This window comes from Anabrus simplex, chromosome 14 (genome assembly GCF_040414725.1).
Source record: "Anabrus simplex isolate iqAnaSimp1 chromosome 14, ASM4041472v1, whole genome shotgun sequence".
Lineage (NCBI taxonomy): Eukaryota > Metazoa > Arthropoda > Insecta > Orthoptera > Tettigoniidae > Anabrus > Anabrus simplex.
In genome coordinates, this window is record NC_090278.1 from 46,048,972 (window position 1) to 46,068,365 (window position 19,394).

The 19,394-nt window shown below is 41.2% G+C and overlaps 1 protein-coding gene across 6 annotated transcripts in view; it reads left to right on the forward strand.

Moving 5' to 3' along the window:
* The window catches only part of LOC136885417 (gastrula zinc finger protein XlCGF46.1), a 293,140-nt gene that overhangs the window by 90,847 nt on the left and 182,899 nt on the right, over positions 1–19,394 (forward strand). For 5 of the 6 annotated variants that reach the window (XM_068230325.1, XM_068230328.1, XM_067157941.2 and 2 more), the window contains one exon: positions 2,233–2,313. The exons of the other annotated variant lie outside the window; for it this stretch is intronic. In XM_068230325.1, the coding sequence (XP_068086426.1) occupies positions 2,233–2,313 (81 nt within the window). The remainder of the gene's footprint in view (positions 1–2,232; positions 2,314–19,394) is intronic. 6 annotated transcript variants of the gene reach the window in all.

Sequence of the window (19,394 nt, forward strand, 5' to 3'; positions counted from 1 at the left end):
TCTTATCTTGCTTAGTTCTTAATTTGTGACAGGAAGAATATCTCCTTGAATTTTGGTTTCGAGCGTGACTCAGCTGGCTGAAGTACCGGTAATGTTCTCCCAAACATACGCTTTTACCATTTCCAGACAGTCGCATGCAGTGCAGTGCTCATTTCGTCAGTAGTATGTATAATAGTGATTAAATACATATCACTGACATGTACAATTCTTGAGGGAAAGTGCCTTTCGTTAGTGTGGTTCGTGAGTTTGTGCTCGTGGGTGGGGGATCTAGTTTCGAAGAAAAAGTGCAGAAGGGTCATGGCATGGTTAAAGCAATGCAAACGGTCTTTGGATATGGAAGTTACTTTTAAATCATACCTCAAGTCCTTATCTCATTATCTCTTAATTTATGACAGGGAGAACGTCTCGTTTGTTTACGTTTCATGAGTGACTCGGCAGGCTGAGCTTTTAAATATACTGACAACGGTATGCAGTGGTGCTCATTTAATCAGTATTATAAGATTGATAAAATAAAGATCAGTGATATATATAATGACGTGTGGCCTCCGAAGAGGCCGAGTGCAGGTCTTTTGAATTGACCCCGCATAGGCAACCTGAGCGTTTATAAGAATGTGGCCCTACCTGTGATGAATTCTAATGCTCAAGACGACACACACACCCAGCCTCCGAGCCACTGGAATTAACCAATGAAGGTTAAAATCCCCGACCCGGCCCGGAATCGAACCCGGGGTCCTCTGGACCAAAGGCCAGCATGCTAATCATTTAAGCCATGGGGCCGGACAAGATCAGTGATAAATGTATAGTTCTTGAAGACAAGTGGATTGTGTTTGTTGTGTTTGTGTAGTCTGTGTAGTTGTCAGTTCGTGCCCGTGCGGAGGGGTTCTTAGTTCAAAGAAAAAGTGCAGAAGGATGTACAATGGATCGTCAAATTAAAAAGAAACATTCAGTAGGTAAACTCAGGGGAAAAGAATGCAATATTATAATGAGTGTCCTGGATTATTTCTTAAAGACCATGAATATGAGAGCTACAGGTTGTTCAGAAAGAACAATCTATGTTATAAGGAAGGAACACACACATGGTCCTTTGCGAACTCCCGCAAAAAAAAAAAAAAAAAGAAAAAAGAGAGGGACGGCAGAAAAATGCAAGGAAAATTAAATATGATGAAATTGTGCGAAGTGGATGCGTCGAGTGGTTCACTCTCTTTTATTTGCTAACATACCACCGACATTGAACGTGATTTTGAGTCAGGTAAATGGAGAAGATTCTTTGCCACGATTTTCCAAAACTAAGTTGTATCGCTTCTTACATGTTATAGGCTTCCATTATTTAAGACAGGGTAATAAAACAGCTTTCATTGAAACCGGTGAAATTATTAATTGGAGGCACAGATATCTCAGGGAGATAAAACGTTTGAAGGCACAAAATAAAGCTATAATTTACACAGATGAATCGTGGGTAAATATTGGGCAGACAGTGACAAAAGAATGGAAGGACAAGACAGTGAAAAGTGTACGGCAGGCCGCCATTGAAGGGGTGAGTTCGGGACTTAGGCCACCGAAACGCCGAGGACCGTGATTTGCCTTAATCCACACGGGTAATGAACATGGTTTTGTTCCTAATGCTGAACTAACATTTTTATGCCATAAAGCATAAGACAATTTGGCAAATTACATGAACGAAGAAAAGAAAAATGAATGAGATTTGTGGAAAGCAGATGAATTACAGGACGATGTCGACAATGAAAAGTTTTTAATATGACTTTCTTCATCATCCGGATCATCCTCAAGTTCATCTCCCAAACCCGGTTCATCCAAAGCGGGAACATCAGGCCTTGCAGAAAGGATAGAAGGTGTACGTCCCATGTCTGAGAGCAACGCCAGTGATTAAGGTATGTTGTATTTATTTTACCATTCTACAAATATTAATTTATCAGCGAATGAACTTAAAATCACAAAATTATAAACGAAAAATGTGGAGCTGTGACGCCCTGTTTGAGTCACACTCGAGCGTGATCTTCACGAGTAGATTTTGCAACAGCGCGCTCCATCTACGCTGTACTGCAGTTTAAGGTTGGAACGCTCTATACCAAGTTTTATCATTTTTGTAGATTCCTTATGCAGTTTTGAACTGACTCTAAAGCTCGGAAGTAATGAATTGCCATGTTGATTTATTGATGACCAGATTGCATGATTTATCAGAAGATTGTACCTAATAGATTAACTTTTCCACAGGAAAATTACGAACTTGTGCCAGAAATTACACATTTGAAAGAAGAATTTAAATCAGAGATGGCGGAGCTGGGACAAACACAGGTGAAATTCTTGGATGTATTGAAATAATTTGATAAGCTGTTTTCTGATAACAGAAGTTGTATGTATGTGCTCAACAGATTTTAAAGCAGAAGCAGTCAGTTTTGAGATTGCCAAATTAAAAAAAAAAAATTCTTCAATTAGCTCAAACGCCTTGTCCTGTATGACAGCTTTTATTGTTCTAAATCCCTCTACTATATAACTTGTCAAATTTGCTTTATTTTTTCTACTGCCTTATCCCGTCTGAATGTTGGCTACCAGCTTGGGTATCTTCCTTTTATCATGTGAAATGCAGAAGTGTTCCAAGGTGGTTCTACTGTACCCTTGGAACAGCATGATGGTGGCAAGTTCTTCTTATCCCAGTGTAGGGAGAGAGAAATTCCACAAGGGATAGCTGCCATTTGGTAACAGATCTAATAGATAGTTATGTACTTAATGCCATTCCAATTTTCACACTATGTATCTTAGGATAAACAGAGCTTACATATCTTTTCATGTTTAAATGTCCCAGTTGTACTGTTAACCCAGACGAGAAAACTTTATTTTTCTTTACATCTATATATATATAAAATACGAGTTTTGTCTGCATATTGCTCAGAACTTAAAAAGAAGGGTATTTCTGTATCAGTCATGCCCACAGTAATAAGGAAATGCACTTTTTAATTTAACGTCATTTCTGTCTGTATGTATGTGTGTATTCAAGTTTACAAACTTCATAATATTTATGTACGCATATCACAAGAAAATGGCTGAAGAGAATGTGATGAAAATCCATATGTTAAGTTGTGGAATGAGCTACTATAATCTTGGCTACAGATAATTTTATTCACGCTCAGCAAAGTGGTAGTTTAGGGTAAGGCCTAAAATGTAATTTTCAAATATGTATGTTATTAATTGGTCCTATCGATAAATACTGTATAACAAAAGTTATATAGATAATTAAACTTCCGATCATTAATGTCTTATGTATCTTCACCGTACCAGCTATGATAACAGAGATATTCATGAATTTGAATTTTTGTTACTAAGTCTATACAACACCGAACCACAAGAAAATGGTTAAATAGAATTTAATGAAAGTTGGTATGTTAAGTCGTGCAATAAGGGAGTACACTCTAGGCTATAAATAATTTTATTCATCCTTGATGATATGGTAGTTTAGGGGAAGGCACCTAAAATTTAATTTTTTAATACCTATGTTATTGGTCCTATCGGAAAATACTACGTAACCAACGTCATAGAGAATACAATTTCTGAACATTTATGTCTTATTCTTTTTTACCGCACTGACTGTGACAAGAGTGGTGGTGCTGATTATTAAGAGAATGCTGGTTGTGATTATTGTTTTAAGAGGAAGTACAACTAGGCAACAATCCTCTATATAACATTAATGGAAGGCAACTGACACTTGGAAGAAAGACAAGAGCCACATAATACTCTCGGGGTCAGGAAAGAACAAGTCTTGACCACGCAAAGTCGGATAGGATGGAATTGGATAGATAGGTTAGGTGAAAGTTAGGAGCATGGCACAGTACACGGAAGTAATGTAAGGGTCCTATGGTTGCCAACCCACACTCCCAGGTTCGAAGGCCCCCTGCGGCCCATTTTAGTCACCTCTTATGACAGGGAGGGGATACCACGGGTGTTATTTTACCGACCCACCCACAGGGTGATAACTGTGATAATGAAATTCATGAACTTTGATAAATTTAGATTGTTGCAGTGCCGCATGGAAGTATTGTTCAATGGTATTAACTGTCGATGGTGTAAAAACGCATGGTCAGCAGTCTGTATCGACAAGGAAAATTGTGAAGATGATTATAAAAATGAGAAAAAATCATAAAGTAAAGATTAATTGAAGACCAGAGGGATTCATGAAAGAAGGGAGAACTCATTAGATGCCCTAGTATCACAGAGTCAGAAGATAACTAAATGTGAAAGCCTACAACTATTCCGTATCGATGTGACAAAGAAATAATTTATCCACCTAATTGATACTTTATTTGCCTTTTGCAATTTTATAAAATCATTAACAGTACCTGTTGCTGAAAAGTTAATCAGCTTTCTTCAAATATGCTTCCAAACAGAAGCTATAAAAGGCACTTAAAGACTTTTTACCTTCTTATTGGAAGAAGAAGATTTAACAATATTTTAGTTAAAGACAAGTCATTAATCACTTTTTAAGCATTCTTCCCCACCCCTCCAACCCCCCATCACCACCCTATCTTCCCCCATTAGACAAAAATTTTAAGTTTCCCATGTAAATTATTAAGACCAATACGAGACAATATAATGTGCATACTATTACCTTATTTACACTTAAGCTTATGTAAATATAGCTGATGATGACTGCAAAGCAGTCGAAATGTGTACTGTTAATGATTTCATTAAAATTGCCAATGTCAAATAAATTATCGATTAGGTGGATAAAATATTTCTTTGATTGTTAGAAAGTCTACAATATCGAAAGCTCATAAAATTGATCAGCAGTAACATTACATTGACTGTTGTTTGTTGTGATGTGCTTTCTCTCTTCTGCTGCTACTCACCTCCAATAAATGGGATTAGTGCTTCGTACCAAGTATAACAGGGTGTCCACCCGTATGGAAAACCTGGGAAACAGGGAAATGTCAGGGAATTCAATAAATGACTGGAAAACCTGGAAATGTCAGGGAATTCAGGAAAAATTCTGGATATTCATTCTTCTGCCAGATCTATGTAATATAAACACCTTTTTCAGTTTTTATAACATTACTCTAGGGCATATCTTTTATGCCAGGAATAAATCGTAATGAAAAGTTAATAAAGTGTGATCTTGAATGTGAAGTAACCAATAAGATCAATAGCTATATGATAGATTGATCGAATTTTCAATGTTTTGATCTGCTTACTGTTGAATATTCTGTGTTGTTGAGGAATGGCGAGCTTGATGAATTTGGCCTATATTGCGTTCTCAGTTTTTATAATAGCTTAAATGCATGGTTTCCGCAGCAATATATGCATATAGACAAAATTCCACAACCCAACGGATGACTCTGTTTACTATGTAATGACTTGTGCCATAGTTACTACCTCGTAAAATGTAAAAACGGACACAAAACATTGACTGAATGCAGAAAAGTGTGAAATTCTCTTAAACTTAATACTCATTTGAGTGCTCATGATTATTATTATTATTATTATTATTATTATTAAATGCACTGACGTAGGTAAGCCTTATGTAAATGTGTAGTGCATCATAACACCATTTGGGCTGCGCCACGTTGAGTTTCCAACCTATCTTTCGCGTGAGGGGTTCGGAAGTTTTGAGGCACGACTAGTAGCTTGTATTATCATGTGTAATTTTGTGAATTCAGAACAAGATTTAAAATAGTGACATCACATTGTGAGATGAAGGTTACCAGGCGAGTTGGCCGTGCGGTTAGGAGCGCGCAGCTGTGAGCTCGCATTCAGGAGATAGTGGGTTCAAATCCCACTGTCAGCAGCCCTGAAGATGGTTTTCCTTGGTTTCTCATTTTCACTCCAGGCAAATGCTGGGGCTGTACCTTAATTAAGACCACAGCCGCTTCCTTCCCATTCCTAGGACTTTTCTGTCCCAGCATCGGCATAAGACCTATCTGTGTCGGTGCGACGTTAAAAAAGGATCAAGGTTGGTTGTTGGTAAGAGGTTTTGAGTTTGTGAAGTACAGTAGAACCTCGATAATTCGAAATCGGTTAATTCAAAATCCCGCCTAATTCGAAGAAGCTCTCGTTCCCGGAAACATGAGATACAGTTTTACATGTTATTTCAATTGTTTAATTCGAAATGCGGATAATTCGTAATTCGAAGTACAATGTCGGCTTCATTACCGAAATTCAGACTTTTAATTCGAAACTGCCTTTACATTTTAATACAATAGTATGTTACACAGAAATTCCAACTCGAAATTTTGTCCGCTCCGCGTCATAATAGATTGCGCGTTCCGGAACGTGGAGGGGTAGCTTTCCGCACTTTCACTCACTTCGGTGGGTCTACAGTGCGCTTCGTGATTGCTAAGTTGAATGAAATCGGAATTCTTTTGTATTCAACCTTTTAAGGAACGCCGTAATATCACGCAACAGGCAGTGTGCGGGGAAACAGAATCCGCGAACACTGGCGATGCCGACAGTTGACGAAAAAACGTGGCTCATATAATAAATTCGTAGGCACCGAACAATATTGTCATTGCCGGTGAAACTGCACTGCTTTATTTTAATGCGAGCCCAAACGGTCGTATGGTTTTAAAGGACAAATTGCCAGCCGCGAAATCGTACAAGTGTGAGGGATGGGGGTCATAGTAGTGCGTTGCAATGCACACGGAAGCGAGGTACTTTATCCCGACTTCATAGGAAAGTTCGATAAGCGACAATGTTTTAGGAGTGTCAGGCACTTTCCATGCCAGTACAAAGCATCTATAATAAAAATGCAAACAGTACATAAATCCAAAAAATAATGCATTTGCACAGGGGAACCGGCATAATATATCCTCGTCTTTGAATTGTGCGATTTTTTCTTTCGTTGGGTGAGGTTATGTTTGTCGGTGTATCCAAGTGCATTATTTGAACATTCTAAATGCACCTTGTTGGATACATTTCGGAAATAGTTTTTTTCCATGGCATTTGAAAGGTTTAAACTGTGAATCGAGGTGACTGCATGTATTAATGGGTCTTAGAATACTTCGTGACGCGGCAAGTGCTTACATTTCTGAAGTACAAGCGAAGTGCCGGCGGGAAATCGTACAAGGATAGTGTCATAGGAAAGTTCGATTTTAAGGGCATCGGGTACTTTCTGTGCAAATACAAGGCATCTAAAATGCATACAGTATAGTAATCCAATTAATAAAGCACTTGCACATGGGAGCCAGCATAGATTTCTTCTCGTCTTTGAATCGTGCATTTTTTTCTTTCTTTCGTTGCATGAGATTATGTTTACCAGTGAGATATCCGAGTGCATTATTTGAATACTGTAAATGCACCTTCTTGGATACATTTTGGAAATAGTTCTTTTTTTTTTTATGGCATTTGAAAGGTATAAATTGTGAATCAAGGTTAACTGCATGCAGTAACGGGCTTTAGAATATTTTGTAACGCGGCAAGGGTTGGTACTTCTGAATTGCGAATTGGCGGTTAATTCAAAATCACGTAATTCGAAGTCCGATTTTTGAGTCCCAACGACTTCGAATTAACGAGGTTTTACTGTACTATGTTTGGATGTATTCGGTCTTGATCCAGCCAATCCCAAGCTGCCATTCATATCGATTTATATCGGTTGAGTGCAATTTCAAAACCTGGCTGACAATTGTATTGTCTACATCACCAATGGTTAAGCTACCTCACTCCGTGTGTTGGTATAGGTTTAATAGTATTCATTGTAGATGGAATTGTATTTACATCTGTGTGTTGGTTAGTATATAGTTAGTCCGTGTATCATACCTCAGTATAGTTCATGAAAGACAAGTGGCAAGAATGTGACTCAGCAAAAATTGGCACCGTGGTCTCGATCAGCCATATAACATCCTTGCTATGCCAGTCATTAGTCGCGAATAATTTATTTCTTTTATTCTTATTAATAATGTACCTATTTTTGTTTGTGTCGGATATTGTTAGAAGTGCATGCACTATCTTGGAAGGATTTGCGAATTTTTCACTTGTGATTCGCGTGTGATTTTTGTAGTACGGTTTACATTTTATGAGGGCTGTGTGCTGCAGTTATATTGCATCAGCTGTTATTGAAGCAGTAGAGTGCTGGCAGCATAGATAAGGCAATGCTCACAGGTTTTACGAACTGTCAATTTAGAAGAAAGCTGTGCGGAATTTAGGGCTATTTAAAAGATTTTTACAATATCCTTATCTTTCTTCTTTTTTCAGCTAACAATATCTTCATCAAAGCCAAGGAAAACTTTATTTAATGAAAGGTGGCTGCTTGATGGTACTTTCAGAACATGGTTGAAACCCATGCTTCAAGACAAATTTTCAGCATATTGTATAATATTGTAATCTGCATAATATGTAAAACATCAGTTACTGTTAGCAACATGGGGGAGCAGGCATTAAAAAGTCACATGGGAGGAAAGATCATGCCAGTAGTGTCAAGTTCAGCCAGTTCTCATCATCCCTTTCAAGTTATTTTAAAAAAGGAACATTCGAATTGTCGTGTCCTCCCGGGGACTTGAACCCAGGACTGCTATTCCCTCCGAGGATCGAACCCAGGGAACGTAGGAGGAATAGCTGTACCTGATGTATTAGGAATTAGCCTGTTATAAGAGGCTAGGAGTCAGGTATAAGCATAATTAATAGGCGTACCTGATAATAATTAAAAGGTGTAAAATAATTATATTCATGGAACTGAATAGTCAGTTAACAGTGGAAATCATGTTTCGTACATGTTAGGAAATCTTGAGTAGCAGAGAAGTTTGTCATACAGGAAGTGACTCATGTTGACAGGGCATGGTTCAGCAGCATAGACGCAGTAGGAATATACTAGAAAGGTCTCTTGGATACAGGCCTCTGATTGGCCAGAATCACGGAAAGTGAGGCAGTCACGTATGCAGGTTACGACAAACTTCGAGAACATTGGGCGTTGGCCCCGGAGGCTATATAAGGGCAAGCAAGCCATTATTCAGGGCTTCTACTATTCACTTCGCGGACCAGTTGTCAGCAGAATCCCTGCCGGTCGGTAGGACGATTACGCAATCAGTAATAATAATAATAATAAGTATTATATACTTCAACGGACGACTAGTAGACAGACTTCTCGCTCAAGACTTGCCAACATAAGTCTTTATTTTATATTGTACATAGTGTACATATTGTAGTCAACCTTCAGTATCAGAATATATTAACTTCGTGGGAATCCACTTCGATGTCTTCCTCCTGATCTGCACCTTAGTTGAAACTTCCCAACCTATACGTTCCAACCGCTCGGGAACGATCCAAACAACCTTCCAACCAATCTGACCTTTCCTAAGAGCTCACCTATAAGCTCAATCCTGTCTGTCACGACAGAAGACAAAAAATTTTTGGTGTGCAGCTGTGAGGTGGGAAGCAGACAACCTCAGCAGAGAAGGAGACGATTTATTTGAAAGCCCCGCAGAAGAGGCTTAGCTCAAGAAAGAAGTAATGGCCCAGCAGAGTTCCCGTTCCAGTGAGAGGTGCCAGCAGCACGATAGCAGCCTACTAAGCCAGCCTAGCGCGTGGTAGCAGACAGCGTCCAGAGACCGAGGATCCAGCCCATCTTCAGCACCGATCAACCTTAAGGGTGAGTGCTTATAATTTTCTCTTCTATAATGGCAGAGTCAAATGTAACGGGTAACCTGGTAGATAATGTCAGTGACGCAGGTTCGGATACGGGTAGTGTGCATGCAGAGGAACGATTGTTTATATCGGCATCAGAAGGCCATAAGTTAATAGGTCATGAATTTGACGGCAGTAAGCCGGAACGCCTCCGCGAATTTATTGCAAATGTAGAAGCCGCACATTGCATGGTAAGACCTAATGAGAAAGGATTATTCTTTAAATACATCCTAACGAAAATAACGGGTCCAGCTTGCGAGAAGTTACTATCACGGGGGGATATCATAAATTGGAGGAACGCAAAGAACGCGTTATGGGAATACTATGGCAAGCAAGGTACGTTTGAACTATATTTGTGCAAACTATTTCAGTCCAAGCAAGGGACTAAGAATTCCGTGGCGGAATGGGCTCACGAGGTCGAAGAAATAGTAGTCATGTTCAGAAACGCGATCTTAGAGGAAGAACCGATAGAAGGCCGCGAATATCAGCGCCGAATTATAGTTAAAATAGCAATAGCCGGTTTCACTCAAGGGCTCCGAAATAGGAGGATCCAGCACAAGGTGCAAGACAGAGATCCTAGAACTTTCGAAGAGGCTGTAAGTACAGCCAGGCAGGAAGAGGCATTACTGCTCTCTCAGGAAGAGCGTGAAGCCCTGTACAAGCCACAACCGGTTAGAACCCCTCGTAAGGAAGGTTGACAGGTAGTGCCTACAAAGGGCAGCTTTAAGGGTAATTTAGGGCGACGTCAGGCAACGGGAAATAAGCAAGGCAAATCCCGAAACGTATTGGTAACTTGCTTCAACTGTAAGCAAGAGGGCCATATCGCAAAAGAGTGCGAACGGCCAAGAACCAAGTCTGACACACCGGCTCCTAAGTGCACGTACTGCAAAAAGCTAGGCCACAAGGAGCGAGAATGTAAAAGGAAACTAAGAGACCAAGAGAGACCTACTACCGGGGAAGTAAGGATAGTCAGGTCTACGAAAGTACCAATCAGGGTACAATCCCAGCATGCGCAGGGAGCAGGAAATCGTAAGGGGCCATCTGAGCCCGTCATACGATGCTATGAGTGCAATGAAGTGGGCCATAAGAGGCCCGAGTGCCCACGACGAAATAAGGACCGTGGACGCACTCGTAAGCGGTGTTATGCCTGTGGGAGGCAAGGCCATTTGCGGTGGCAATGCACCGCCAAGTTAAGCCGAAAGGCTCAAGTCAGCCCTCAAGGAAAGGGCAAGCAAAGCCAAGAGGCACAAGTTAGCCCTCAAGGAAAGGGTCGGAAGGTAGTAACTCAGGCTGGTGTAACACAAAACAGCCAAGACAAGCCGAATAGTCCTAATAAGGCACGGTGTAAAATATGTAAGCGATGGTCTCATGATAGCAAAGACTGTTGGTTCAATGTCCGGGACACGTTAAACTAATAAGGGGTCACGAGCAAGGGACTGCTGTGACAACCCCGAAGGTATCAAGTCCCGCCGCAACAGAATTACCTAAGACAGAAGGGTCAATCTTAATAGATTTAGCCGGTCAGAAGATCCCTACTAGATTTTTAATAGATACAGGTAGTGATGTATCTCTCATTAAGGAAAAGTGTGCACCTAAGGACGTTTTCGTGAATCGAAAGGAGATCCTCCAGCTGAAAGGCATCAGTGGAGACGTAGTATTCACGAAGGGGGAAGTTCGAATCCCGATAGGAGGAAAAATCCTAGAATTCCACCTGGTAGGCAATGATTTCAATCTGAAGCAAGATGGGATCATTGGGAAGGATATCCTGCATAATAGCATATTAAATTACCAGGATGGGTATGCGCTAATAGCAGGAAAGAAATATCCCTTTGGTGCACGAGAAGCCGTATGGGTCACTTTGGAACCCCGAACTGAAAAGATAGTGGCTATCGAAGTAGATAAGAATAATGCCGAAGGCCTTGTTGAAAAGCAAGAAGTAAGACCGGGCGTTTACTTAGCAGAGTGCTTGACCAAGTCGGAAGATTACACGGCTATTGTCAGTATGTTGAACACTACTGATAAGGCTTGGAGATTATTAAGTCCAGTGGTAGAGCTTCATGCTGTAGGGAAAGAGACAGCTGAATCACCCACTGTAGTAAATAAGATCGAGCGAGCTGCCTTATCTAGAACAAGCAGCGGAACGCAAGAGCACTCAAGGAATGGCAGTAGTAATAATAATAATAATGTCAGTGGTGAAGAAGTGGAGATCAGGTCTCCCGTCACCAAATCTAGGGCTCAAAGACTGCGAGAACAGTTGCGTTTAGACCACTTAGCGCCTAAAGATCGCGAAGAGATATGTGCGATCTGTACCGCCTACCAAGATGTGTTTTACTTGGAAGGTGATAAGTTGACGCACACGGATGTGCTGCAACACGCCATTCCGACACCCGCGGATCAACCTCCCATACATTTACGGCAATATCGATTGCCCGAAGCCCAGAAAGAGGAGATAGGTAGACAAATCGATAAAATGTTAAATGATCAAATTATAGCTCCTTCTACTTCTCCGTGGTCCTCGCCCATACTTTTGATCCCCAAGAAAATGGACGCCTCTGGGAAGCAAAAGTACCGTCTGGTAGTTGATTTTCGTGAGCTCAACCGCATTACAATCGGTACAGCGTACCCGCTTCCGTTAATTACGGAGATATTGGATGCTTTAGGAAAAGCCCGATACTTTTCCACCATGGATTTGGCGCATGGCTATCATCAGGTCATGTTGAAGCCAGAAGACAGAGAAAAGACCGCATTCTCTGCACTAGGGAGGCATTATGAGTATTTAAGAATGCCCATGGGGCTCAGGGACAGTCCCGCGACGTTCACGCGGTTAATGAAAACCGTATTAACAGGCCTAGAAGGCATAAAATGCCTCTGTTATTTAGATGATGTCATCGTGTATGGTAGCTCGATAGATGACCATAACCAGAAGCTACGAGACGTATTGGAACGGCTAAGAAAAGCCAACTTAAAATTAGGACCGGACAAGTGCGAGTTCTTACGAACCGAAGTCACATTCCTAGGTCACGTCATTACGAAGGACGGAGTCCAACCCGATGAGAGGAAAACCCAAGCAGTGAGGGATTTTCCACAACCCACTACCACGAAACAGTTGAAGGGATTTTTAGGGTTGTCAGGTTATTACCGTAGGTTCATACCTAATTATAGTAAGATAGCGAAGCCACTGTACGAGCTCCTAAAGAAGGACGTACCGTATGTGTGGACAGAACAGCAGGAACATGCGTTCCAGGTACTGAAGCAGAAACTTATTGAAAAACCAGTCTTGCAGTACCCAGACTTTGAGAAGCCATTCATTCTAACCACAGACGCAAGTGGGGAAGCGCTAGGTGCTATACTGTCTCAGGGTCCGCTAGGCAAGGATTTACCAGTGGCGTATGCTAGTAGGACACTAAATAAAGCAGAAAGGAACTACAGCACCACAGAAAGAGAAGCATTGGCCATTGTATTCGGTGTGAAATATTTTCGTCCTTATTTATTTGGACGTCATTTCACAGTTGTGACCGACCATAAACCGTTAAAGTGGGTTTTCAGTGTACGAGACCCATCCTCTAGGCTACTGAAATTCAGGCTTAAGTTAGCCGAATACGATTTCGATATCGTGTATAAGGAGGGCAAGCGTAATTGCAACGCAGATGCTCTGAGTAGAATTCCTGCTACCCCTGAACAGGAAATGAGAATAGTTAGCTCTGGGGGCCAAGAGCCAGACATGGCAGGCGATGGAAAACGAAGAAACGAAAGGACGTCGACTCCCAGCATGAGGTCGAACGGGGAAAGTGAGCAGACAGACAGACTCAGCTCTGAATCCGAGGACGCTTCGGTAGAGGTGACAGAGCCTGAGAATAAGGTAGGAACGCCTGCTACAAGCAATTCGAAGTCTGAGCTAACAGAGCAGGAAAAACAGAACATAATCGAAGAAGCGCATGCTTCGCTGGTTGGAGGTCACCAAGGCATTACCAGAACGTATGCTAGGGTGAAAGACCACATCCAGTGGGACGGGATGCACAAAGACATAGAAAACTATATTCGTTCATGTCCTTCGTGCCAAAAGAATAAGATTACCGGGCCAGAAGTGAGAGCCCCAATGGTCATAACAGACACTCCAGCGACAGTGTTTGATAAGGTCTCATTAGATATCGTAGGCCCTCTAGACCTAACAGAGGCCGGAAATCGATATATACTCACCTGTCAGGACCAGTTATCGAAGTACCTGGTCGTGAGTGCAATGCCAGATCAGACTACAGAAACAGTAGCCAGAACACTGATAAATAGTGTAATCAGTATCTTTGGAATACCAGGAACGATCTTAACAGATCAAGGTGCGAATTTCATGGCGGACATGTTTAAGAAACTGTGTCGAACCTTGCGAATTAAGAAGGTACACACAGCCGCCTTCCGTCCACAATCAAACGGAAGTCTAGAAAGGTCACATAGAGTGCTAGGTGAATTTCTGAGACATTATGTGTGTAACTCTCAGAATGACTGGGATAAGTATCTCCCAATGGCTATGTTTGTGTATAATACTACCAAACATACTAGCACTGGTTATACACCATTTGAATTGATATTCGGAAGAAAGGCCAATATTCCAGGCGTACTACAGAGAAAACCTGAGCCAACTTACAATGAATATCAGAATGTGGTAGAAGAATTAACACAACGACTCCAGAAGAGTCACGAAATAGCCAGGAAAACTCTAATTAAGAGTAAAGAGCAAGAGAAGTGTAGGTACGATGAATCACAGAACGAAGTTTCGTTTAAGGAAGGAGACCTAGTATTGCTCCGTAATGATGCTCTAAGACGAGGGCGTAGTAAGTCAAAATTATCGCCACCATATCAAGGGCCCTATAAGGTCATAAGGGTAAATGGTGTGAACTGCACACTTGAGCTGAATAAGCGAGGAAAACGGACCACTGTTCATAAAAATAGATTGAAGCTGTATATTGATTAGAAGCGGGCACAAATAGTTGTATTTGGTTCTGATTTCGGCCGCGGTAAACACACTCCCTTTACCTCAACGGCATTGTGAACTTTCGATGACTGCTGATAAGGTTAGTATGAAATACCCTGTCAAGTCACGTGCCAAATTAGGGATACCGATGTTAGAAATTTAACCTAGAAATTCCAGAACCAAGGATTATTGGTACGGGATGTCAAACAGTGCACGATCCTCAGTACCCGTCAGAAAGGCCACAGTGGCGAGGCTGTGAGTCTAGATGTCAACCCTCACCAAACTTGACCCACGAGGTCTTGAGCTGAGCACAAGGCTCACTCATGTAGTGAAAGCAGAAGGCTTACAATCTAGTTCAGAGTTAATAGGAACATTGCTAATACGCAACATAGTAATTTATTGAACGGGCATGATAGAGAGATAGCTGCATAGGAAATTACCAGTATGAAAAGGCTACACAAAATTCACTAATATGAAAGGTAGGAAATTGTGAATAGGTACAGTCACAGAGTCACAATTCGGTGTTAAGAAATTAAACAATACGGTCAAATACACGGTAATGCTCTCACGAAGGAAGGAACAGAATGAGTCCTGTAGTAAGGCACACGGAAAAACCCCGTGTGGTGCCGGGGATCAACATAAGTAATCCTGTATACCAGAATAGCACCACAGCCGATCCAGCTTGTCGTAGGAGGCGACAAATGGATCCTCATAGGGAGCGGCCTTGCATGTAGTCTTAGCACAAGTGTGGGCGCCCTATGGGAGGTGTGAATCCCTTGAGACGGATTCCACCTGGGGTAAGTCACCACTGAGCCGGTGGCTACTCAAGGAGGTGTGATATCTGCAAGCGCAGAAACCCACCTAGAGAAAGGTTGTGAACTACAACCAGGTTTTGCTGTTGTTAGAAAAGTCATACTGTGGACATGAATTGTAGTGAATCCATACCAGGACATTAATATGTCACTCTGCAAGCTCTATGCACGGTTACTCTGTGCCACTCTGCGCACAGCAAATAACTGGGGAATGTGTGTCCCATAAGACGTTACCCTCAAGGTAAAATTCTGACCTTCAAATTACATAGCCGTTACCCTGGGCCGGCAACGCTATGTCTCCTATCAGAGGATGTTGAAGACAGAAGGTGAGCCACCCTCGGCCGGGAGTCACCCCTTGAGAAGACCCCGTAAGGCGGGTAGTTGCCTGAGTGCTTATGGATAAGCCAGGTAAGAAGAACCATAATCTGCATCCAATAGCATATTGGAAAAGGTTCTTGTGAACTTAGGACTCATGATACCGAAGATTGCCGTGAGATAAAAAATGAGTTGAAAACCATACTCATAGGATGGAACCGAACCCGAGACCCCTGGCTCCGCGAGCCAGCGTGCAGTCAGTATAAACAATAATCTCCGTAGAGTCACTCGAATGTCATTCGGAATTGAATAGTGATAACTTGTTGTGTTAACACTTAAGTGTTGTGATTATCTAACTTAAATGTAAGATGAGATTAAGCGTAAGACAGCGCGAAGTTACTCTGTCAGAAGATAAGAGAGACCGTATTCATTTGCAGGCACAATGTCCAGGACAGCGACCTTGTTGGTGCTGATAACGCTAGTAGCCGCCTGCGAGCCGTTAGATCTACAAATAACTCCCTACGACAACACGCCCGGAGTGTACTTTGAATATAAGGGAGAAGTAAGGCTGTACAACACCGAATGGACACTAGTTACGTACGTTCAGTTAAATAAGTTGTCCGAGATGTACAATTTAGCCCGTAAGAATTTACAAAGGACCCAGACTCTTTGTATTGATATTGAAAGAGAAATGCATTTATCATGTCAGCACGACATAAGGCTAGTAGAACTCCAGTTAGCACGCATACAGGGATTAAAGGATATAATAAAGAAAATTTCTAAGGGAAGGATGTTAGACAGTAAACGAAGTAAAAGGGGATTAATTAACGTAGTAGGAACCATAGCTAAAACATTATTTGGAACCCTTGATGACGAGGATGCAAAATTTTACCAAGGTAAAATTAATGAGCTAGAGCAGGAACAATTATCCCTTATAAAATCAACCAAGGAACAATTAGTAGTAGTGAGATCTACTCTTCAGTCGGTTAACAGCACGCTATATGATGTTACGGCTAACGAATTGAAATTGAGCGAAAATTTTGAGCAGCTAAAGACATACGTACAGAATGAAACTTTGCAAATTTCAGAGGCCTTCCGACATTCAGAATTACAGATAATGTTAAATAAACACCTGATTGAATTGCAAGGTGTATTACTTCAGCTGCATGAGCACTATCAGATAATCTTAGATAGTATTATAAATGCTCGGTTAGGACTAGTACAAGTACGAATACTTAGTCCAGATGATATCTTAAAGGCTTACAAGAAGGTACAAGGGGAATTTCCCAAAGGTTATGACCTGCCAATAGAGATAAGAGAAAGTTATGGGTATCTCACATATCAAATTTCAACAGTGAGCGTGTACCTAACAAAAGACTCTTTGGTATATATTTTAAAGCTTCCATTGACAAACGGAATTAAATATTCCCTGTATAAATGTGTTCCCTTCCCTACCAAAATAAAGAACAACCCCAACCATTTTGTATACCTACAGGAAGAAAAAGAGTATGTAATCTTAGACAAAGAGAAGGAAACTTACGCACAACTAGATAAGGAACAAGTGCAAGAGTGCAAATTAATAGAGGACAATCAAAGGTTGTGTAAATATAATTTTCCTCTAAGAAATGTAATTACCAAGAGACCTTGTATAATCAGTTTGTTAACAGGTGTGAATCACCTCCCCGAAGATTGTGAAAAGAGGGTATTGCCAATTTTCGAGCTCACTTGGATCCCTGTGAATGATAATAAATACATTTATATATCCCCTAATGAAACCCAAGTGACATGCATTTGTAAAGCGTCTATTAGTGATGTAAAATTACATGGCCTAGGTATAATAAGTTTCATGGATTTGTGTACTGTATATTCTGTAGATAGTAAGATACAAAGTTCTGGGAGTATAAACTCCACCATGAAAAAGGACATTATACCAGAAATTGCGTTGGAATATGATAGTTGTGAATCAAGTTATAGTAATATAAAACTCAGTGAGATTCCTGAGTTAAACAAGGTGACTGTAGGTAACTTATTGAATCATGTAAACGATCTGAAATGGACAAGCCAGAAAGTAAGCGAGGTCGAACGCTTAGTGCAACAGCAAGAGACTGAACTCAAGCATAATATAGCATTAAGATATATAAGTGTGTACCAAATTGTAACTTGGAGTGTTTTAACCATAATGATAGTAATATTGTGTTGTTGTTGTGGCTGTTGTAAAAGTTGTAAGTATAAACCCAAGTGTATTGAGGACTACAAGGAACGCTGCCCCAATCTCTGTATCTATCAAAATGTGATTACTGCCAACAGTAAGGCAAGGGTATCGGACGAAGACATTACCGTCCAATTTAGGCAACACAGGGCTACTGGAAGGGCCCCCAGTAAGCCTGATTTGCAATCAGAGTTAGAATTAATAGAAACACCGGAGTCAAGGGTGTTACCGGAAGAGATATTGGCACAGCGTAGTCCCACTAGTAGGAGAGTAAGCTCCAAAAGATTGTAATTCATAAGTATCATAAGCTGTAAAGATTACAGTTTGAGAGTAGCGAAATGAATGCAAGAGATGTTTGCATTCATTTCTCCCTAGGGGAGGGAGGTGTCGTGTCCTCCCAGGGACTTGAACCCAGGACTGCTATTCCCTCCAAGGATCGAACCCAGGGAACGTAGGAGGAATAGCTGTACCTGATGTATTAGGAATTAGCCTGTTATAAGAGGCTAGGAGTCAGGTATAAGCATAATTAATAGGCGTACCTGATAATAATTAAAAGGTGTAAAATAATTATATTCATGGAACTGAATAGTCAGTTAACAGTGGAAATCATGTTTCGTACATGTTAGGAAATCTTGAGTAGCAGAGAAGTTTGTCATACAGGAAGTGACTCATGTTGACAGGGCATGGTTCAGCAGCATAGACGCAGTAGGAATATACTAGAAAGGTCTCTTGGATACAGGCCTCTGATTGGCCAGAATCACGGAAAGTGAGGCAGTCACGTACGCAGGTTACGACAAACTTCGAGAACATTGGGCGTTGGCCCCGGAGGCTATATAAGGGCAAGCAAGCCATTATTCAGGGCTTCTACTATTCACTTCGCGGACCAGTTGTCAGCAGAATCCCTGCCGGTCGGTAGGACGATTACGCAATCAGTAATAATAATAATAATAAGTATTATATACTTCAACGGACGACTAGTAGACAGACTTCTCGCTCAAGACTTGCCAACATAAGTCTTTATTTTATATTGTACATAGTGTACATATTGTAGTCAACCTTCAGTATCAGAATATATTAACTTCGTGGGAATCCACTTCGATGTCTTCCTCCTGATCTGCACCTTAGTTGAAACTTCCCAACCTATACGTTCCAACCGCTCGGGAACGATCCAAACAACCTTCCAACCAATCTGACCTTTCCTAAGAGCTCACCTATAAGCTCAATCCTGTCTGTCACGACAGAATAGTGAAGTAACAAAGAGACTTAAACTCAATAGATAATACCTGGCAACGCACAAGTTGCCCTCTGCCTGCCACAGCGACCACAACGAACTTTATCAGATATGACTCCACTTCTTCTTCTTCTTCCATTAAAGAAGGTTCACCAGAGACGAGATGTCTACAGAATTATCTTTCAAGAGAGCAAGTAACCAAAGCTGAGATTATATGGTGCATGCATACTGTCGTGCAACACC